This window comes from Vigna angularis, chromosome 8, assembly GCF_016808095.1.
Source record: "Vigna angularis cultivar LongXiaoDou No.4 chromosome 8, ASM1680809v1, whole genome shotgun sequence".
NCBI classification, from domain to species: domain Eukaryota; kingdom Viridiplantae; phylum Streptophyta; class Magnoliopsida; order Fabales; family Fabaceae; genus Vigna; species Vigna angularis.
In genome coordinates this window covers 12,814,258-12,821,574 of record NC_068977.1, presented here as the reverse complement: position 1 = coordinate 12,821,574, position 7,317 = coordinate 12,814,258, and the positions used below count along the sequence as shown (strand labels likewise).

At 31.8% G+C, this 7,317-nt stretch overlaps 1 protein-coding gene across 1 annotated transcript; it reads left to right on the top strand.

The window, feature by feature from the left end:
• The first annotated feature begins 427 nt into the window (after window positions 1–427).
• On the top strand, window positions 428–6,524 carry LOC108343932 (uncharacterized). Its single transcript, XM_017582386.2, has 14 exons — window positions 428–860; window positions 1,589–1,686; window positions 2,031–2,117; window positions 2,209–2,332; window positions 2,425–2,511; window positions 2,987–3,688; window positions 3,869–4,011; window positions 4,092–4,289; window positions 4,435–4,525; window positions 4,616–4,781; window positions 5,095–5,205; window positions 5,287–5,386; window positions 5,809–5,879; window positions 6,180–6,524. The coding sequence occupies exons 1-13, from the start codon at window positions 684–686 to the stop codon at window positions 5,867–5,869; spliced, it is 2,145 nt and encodes a 714-aa protein (XP_017437875.1). The 5' UTR covers window positions 428–683; the 3' UTR covers window positions 5,870–5,879; window positions 6,180–6,524.
• The last annotated feature ends 793 nt before the right edge of the window (window positions 6,525–7,317 follow it).

Below are 7,317 nucleotides of genomic sequence, written 5' to 3'. Positions count from 1 at the left end.
ATTGATTATACCCTTATACATTTTCTAATCTTTAAATAATTTCAAAATATATTTATTTCTTGTGTTAAATGAAAAGAAAAATAGTAAAATAAAATATTCAGCTATTTTATTAAAATTAAGAAGATTTATTGTATTTTTTTATTATGTAAAACAACCCTAAAAGTGAAAAAAACGTCGGAGAGACTAAATAAAAATTAATGCTTAATCATGACATTAAAATGATGGAAAAAGTTATTTGAAATAAATTTAAATAATAACATTAGAAAGAGTTTCATATCCGTTTCTCTTTTATTAATGTCAGAAATTAAATTTATTTATGTCATAATAAATGAAGCTGCTTTTATATATTTCAGTAGAAAAAAATATTTGTCACATTTCCATTTGTATCCTAAAGAAGAGAAAGAAAAGAACTAGACAGTGCAAATTTGCAATTTCAAAGTCTGCGAAATTCAAATTTGGCCACACAAATCAAAAAATTGTTTTCGCTTTTGCTGTTCCCGCCACCGCTCCATTGAAGAGGGAAAAAAAAGTTTCCAAAACAGAAGGTGACAGTTTTTTAACAAACCCTTATTAATGTCCGCAATTTCAGTGTCTTATTGCTGCTAAAAGCACTTCAGCAAACCCACCAACAAGCAAAAGTCTTCAGCTGTGTGTGTCTGTGTTGTTAGCTTTTACAAGCTCCAATGGCTATTACGGCAATCTCTAACTCCAGCATTGAATCTGGGTTCTCCTCTGCTCAGCACAAGAACATGAACCTGGTTGCTGCCGGTGGGAAGAAGCCCAAGAGGTGCAATTCTCGCGGTGTTCGGATTGTGGGAAGTAGAATCTACGATTCTGATAATGGGAAAACTTGTCACCAGGTACATTTCTTCTTCTTCCTTTTTTGTGTCTTTTTGAGTTCTCGTGATGACCGTTCGTTTTTTTCTGTGTTTTTTGTGTTGTGGGGTGTTGGGGGTTTGTGGAGCTTGCGAAATCTGAATGTGGGTATGTGAGGGAAAGTGGAAATTACGTGGAAAATGAGAACTTTGGTTGATGGGGTGAGATTATATAAGAATGATGTTGTTGTATTGCCAACGTGTGAATAGGCTTGTGTATACTTGTTTCAGATGAGTTAATTGTATACATTGAGTTTCAGTTTGCAACTGTGCAACATTTTTAGTGACCTTTGTTGTTGGTATATATTTTTTTTTATCAGCTTGATGTTGCTAGTGATTTTATCTTATTGCATTTGACAAGATGGATGTAGTTTTGTGAAGAGATGATGACTTGTTACTTCTGTTTTCATTTCTCTTTTTTCTTGTGAGGATGCAGTGGTTTAAAGAGAGGGTGAAATCTGGATGTGGGTGCGTGAGGGAATGTGACAAAAGGAATTGTGGTTGATAGGTTTTATAATTATGGTGATGATATCATTCAGTTTACTTTCTGTGTATGATTCAGTTTGTGTTTGTTTGATAGGTTTTATAATTATGGTGATGATATCATTCAGTTTACTTTCTGTGTATGATTCAGTTTGTGTTTGTTTTTCTTTATAGATGTTGAACATTATTCGGATAATAACATTTTTGTTTGCTTTGTTTTCTGTGTTAAGTGCCGGCAAAAAACACGGGATTTTTCTGCATCGTGCAAGAATTTGAAGAATGGGAAGCCCTGTTCCATTAACTTCTGTCACAAGTGCCTCCTGAATAGGTTAAGTTCCGCACTATAAAAACTTCGGGTTGTCTTTTTATCCTTAAAAATGCTTTATTTTTTTTGTGAGTTATGTCTTCAATTTAAGCTTATTTCTGGCCATGTTCATGGCTATTACATTTTTAACTTTCCAAGGGTTTCCAAATATCCGTAGTTTTAACTTAAAGTATCCAAATAAACCAGTTGGTTTCCAAAAATTTTAAAAATCAGTTTTCCAATGTGTTTGTCATGAAGGAATTATCGCATTACTGCTGGTAGAATAAAACCACAAAGAATATGTTGACAGTGTACCTTGGTGAATATTTGATTGTTTCCCTTCTAAGGATTTTTCTATGGTGAACTAGGTATGGAGAAGATGCCGAAGAGGTAGAGCAGTTGGACAATTGGACTTGTCCAAAATGTAGAAACATTTGCAACTGCAGTTTTTGCAGGCGAGTTTCTTTTGTTTTTTGTTTTATTTCTTTGTGTTTTCAGCTGGTATTGTATCTTGAGTTCATTCTGAAAGATGAGTGCTCCTTTCAGAAAGAAAAGAGGTGAATTACCTACTGGTCCACTGTTTCATACAGCTAAGGCAACTGGGTTTAAATCCGTGTCGGAAATGCTTGTAGCAAAGACTTCTAAGTATAAAGAGATGGGATCCATCATGGTGAATGTTTTGCTTTCAAAGCAAGTTTACTTATGTTTTCTGATTGAAGAAGCTCCTATGAATGAAAATTCATGCTTTGTTAATGATATCAGGAGCATGAACATGTTAATAGTTCAAGTTTTGATGAAGTTCTAGCTTGCAAAGTTTCTTCACCCATGAAACCAATTGCATCAGAGAAGGTACCATACCTTTTATTGGATTAATTTGTATTAGTTATATTTAAATGTGTACTGTACTCGTGCCTTTGTATGAGATCTTCATTTTTGTTTTTAAAACTTCTAGTGTGTGTGTGTGTGTGTTATTGGATTAATTTGTATTAGTTATATTTAAATGCGTGCTGCAGTGTGTGTGACCAAAAATCTGTATGACCAAAAAACAAATTAAAGACTAGCAATAACATTTTGATGATGGCTCACCAATATAAATACAATCTGTATGACCAAAAATCTAGAAATCAAGAAAAATAAGTTAATAAAATAAAAGTAATTTATAATTATATTTTGTTTAATTCATAATGATGTATCCATTTTTTTTTCTTTTTAGATAGTCATACTTACCTATATCATTGTGTCTTATGTGATACTTGTACACATGAATCACAGCTTCTTATGCTCTGGTGAGTTTCGTTGATGTTTTTTTTTCTTCTTTTTTCAGGAGCTTGTAGTATTTCTCTCGGGGGAAATAGAGAAGGAAAACTCTTCAGAAAGAAACAGTAGTTTAAAGCTTGACCCTGTAAAGACTCAGAAGAATTCAACCAAAATATCTAAGAAAACAAAGCGTGAAGAATTAAAGGAAATATCGAATGCGAACAATGGTGATAGTGCTGGCAAAAAGAAGAGCCACAAAAGGCGTAAAATTTGCAAAGAAGTTCCAAATGAGGAAAAAGGAAATGCAAGTGATGGCACCGAAGCTTGTAGAAAAGTCTCTGAAAAGGAAACAAAGGTAGATAGCAACCATAAATTTTGCCACAATAAAATATTGTTAGGAACTGGTGTTGAAGGAAAATCTTTGTCTGGGGTGAAAATACTGGACTATAGGAATCATCACCTTATTTCTGTGGATCCTTCAAATGATATCATTGATTCAGTGACTTCGGCTCCAAAGAAAAATATGCAACATATGCATGCTGAAAATTGGAACAGTACTGTACCGATAGATAGTTGTGCAGGTGCCAAAGTCCAAGTGGGAATAGCAAGGTTTGCAAGTGTTGGTATGAACTTGGTGATGGATAAAACTGAAGAAGAAATTCCTTTGCCTCCTGGAGCGGAGTTAACAAAAGTGTTGGACATTGAGCTTCCACCTGAAAATGTTGGGAATGCATTGCAGCTCTTAGAGTTTTGCAGAGTATTTGGAAAGGTATGCCCCCATTTTAATTTTGTTGAGGGTTATATTTTGTGTAACATTAAATTATATACTCCAGATATAATAGTGCATGTTACATATATAATTCTTGTTTTACACTAACTTATTTTGCAGCCATTCATAATTGCTTTATAAAGTCCTTTTTCACATTTACCTGTTTATAAATTTATTCAGGCTCTTGATGTCAAGAAAGGAGAAGCTGAGGCCATGTTACGAGAATTGGTACGTAAGCAAAATTTGCGTCGAGCACAAAACACCTTGGTGGTTCAATTTCAAATTAGAATGTTGACCCTGATATTAACTGATTCAGAAAATGAGTGAGTTATTCCTTATATCTTTGATCGATTTGTTTGTTTACAGTTTGGGCAGTGATAATTTTTGTATTACTTTGGTTTAGGTCTCCATCCTCGGCTGCTATCAAGGGAGGTACTTCATGGTTGAAAGCTCTGAAAGATTTAATAGCTGAATCTGATCATATAATAAAGGATTTTCCTTTGGATTGGATTGAAGAAGGCACAAGTGGATATCACAATTTGGATTTGTCTAGGAAGCTCACTCTGTTGAATTTTCTTTGTGATAAAGCTTTAGGCACTAAGTAAGTGTTTCATGTATATGAGAAAATAGCTTTACTGTGTATTTTGCTTTTGTTTTCTTGTTTTACCACTATCAATCTTTTTCTTTTTCCTGTTGTCTTCATAATCTTGTTTTAAAGTGGTTGGAAATGTGCTTAATGTGTCCAGCAAATTGAGGAGTTGTATTGAAGATCAAAATTCAAGACATGCAGAAGATGTGAAAGAAGCAAAATTCAAGGTTGCTGAAGCTGTGGATAAGGTAACAGCAAGCAAGGTTTTACGTTCTTTGTATCTAGATGTTTTTTGCTCTTATATTTTATTTGTAATTTTTTATGCATCTTATTTATAGGAGAAGGGTCTTAGGAAGAAGTTCCAGGAGGAGACGGTTAAAGGTATTATGTTAAAGGTGACTCCACTTCGAATGGAGAAGCATAATTCTCTACTTGCAAAGCTAAAAAGTGAAGTGGTTCAAGCTCATGATGAGGTGCTGAAGTTAAAGGGTGCACTTCCAAAAGGTATGATATGATGTTTGTGAACTAATCATTATGTTATGATGTCTAATGTTTTCACATAATGCCAATAACATTCAATTATGCAACATCCTATAAGGTTTTTAATTCTATTTGGTTTAAATTCACCATTTCCTTATGGAAAATTGATTGTTTGCGGCAAAGCATTTATTTTTCAAAAAATCTAGACTGGGAATTGGATTCACAAATAAATTAATGCTCTTAATGGAAAGTTTGGGTACATCCTGTTTTATATCTTGTAAGAATTTAGTATTTTTCACTATTGTAATGGTTATCATTTGTTTTTCTAATGTTACAGAGAAACGTGGTTCTGATGCGATGAGAATAAAGCCTGAGTTTTTGGACAATGATGGAAAGGTCTTTTGGAAGTTGAAAAGTTATAATGATGAATGTATTGTTCTTTTGCAAGGTAACTCTCAAATCCATTTGAAATGATGATACCATTCTGATTTGGGCTCTAGCAAGTTTTCTAAAAGAAAGCAACATGCAGATGTGAAAATACAAGATGAAACTGCTTCTTCACCTGAAGAAAATTGGTTTATTTATGGTCCTGAGAAGAAGGAAGAGGTTGATAAGTATATTTACTCAAGGTCAGTTCTTTTCTTAAAGTTAAGTGGATTGCTTTTGTGGTTTTGGATGTTGTACATGGCATTCGAAAGCTTGCATTCTTTATATTTTGTCAATAAATAGGACGGTAAATAGTTACCAAAGCTAGCTTGAGTCTGTTGAATATGGTTAGAGAAGAGTAAGGGTGATCACCTTGCAGATTTATAATGTGATATTTTCTACTAATCTTGATATACAATTTTTAATGCTCTGTTTACATGTTACGTTTTAGGTCAATACATTTGTCGACTACATCACAGCTACCCAATTGTTTGTGTTAAGGGCAGGGGAGGGGAACACGTGTCTAAATATCTGTTTTTGTTAGTGGTATTGTAGTTTTCTGTCCTATAATTGATGCTCCACAGGTGTAAGCAATAAAAATGTTTCTTTTCTACCATTGTTGCAGGGCTAAGAGACTTAAAAGCCACAAGGTTTCTCACGTGCTTTTAACTGAAGCAAGTTTGTAGGATGTTTATGGTTAGTATTGCCATCTCTAATCCGGAGTTTACTTGACATCTAATATTGCTTCAAGTATTTATCTAACTTGCAAGAGGTCCCATGTAGTGTATAAGAGCATAATTGTTGGCCAAAATGCATTGTTTTAGGTAGATTGCATATACAGGTCCTTTCACTCATGGAGTATTGGTGTTGTATTTATGAGACTTATGTAAATTTATCTAATAATATTGTGTTGCTAGCGTATTTGTAGCTTGATATATATTTTATTTGTTCTGAAAATATGTGGATATGATTAACATCATGGAAAGTGTTTTGTAGGTATGGGTGCACATCTTTCTATGCTTGACCGTTTTAGATTGAGAGTTGACTATGTTCCACCGATTTTTGTGTTCTTTGTACAAAAGGGAACTTCATCATTGTGTTCTACAATCACATGTAGTAAGATTATGAAGTTGGTGATTATGTTAAAACTTAGAATATGAATTTGTTGTTCTGTCTTGTTTAAGTGGAACATAAAGCTAGAAGTTTATTTTTGATAGAAACATTAGAGACATAGGTTTCGATGTAATTACTATTCGTAGTGATCTTATTCTTCATTTAACTAGTTCGATATGGATTCAAACATCATTTGCAAAGTAATGCATTCTAAATATTCTTAAGTAATTATATCTTTTACCTTAATATTAGCTTTATGTTTTCATTTACTACTAGCTATTTGATTACAACCTATCATCATATATGTGGGATTAGTTGGGAAAGTTGTTTCTAATTAGTTCTATTTATCAAAAGGGGTCCAATGTTTGAGTTATTTACAAATTTTAAAGGTGAGTTTGATTTATATTGCTCAACATTTTATACCTATTCATGTAGTCAGTTTATTTTCTATATAATTTTTAAGTTATTTTAAATAATTTTATTTCATGGTTGCAATCTTTTTCAGATTTCGTTTATATATATATATATATATATATATATATATATATATATATATATATATATATATATATATATATATATATATATATATATATCCTTTAATAATTACTACTTTTATTAACTTTTTTAATGTTGGTATTATAATAACTTCGATATCTAATATGAGTATATCTAAATATAGTTCTATATTATAATATCGTAATGAAATATTTTTTAACTATCATCATCTTACCAAATGTTAATCAAATAGTGATTTCGTTACTTTTACTATTAAATTATTTTACTTTTACAACCTAGAAGATAAAAGTTATAACACTTTAATTTTTTAAATGTAATGGGTTATTAAAAATTGGTAAAATTCAAAATTTATCATAATACAAAAATATATTTAAAGAAAATCTTATCCAATTATATTATTTCGAGTAATAAAATAACGAAGGAAATATTTTAATTATATTGTCTTAACTTTGTAAAACAAAATAGTTTTAAATGAATCCCAAAGTTATTTTTGAATTAATCA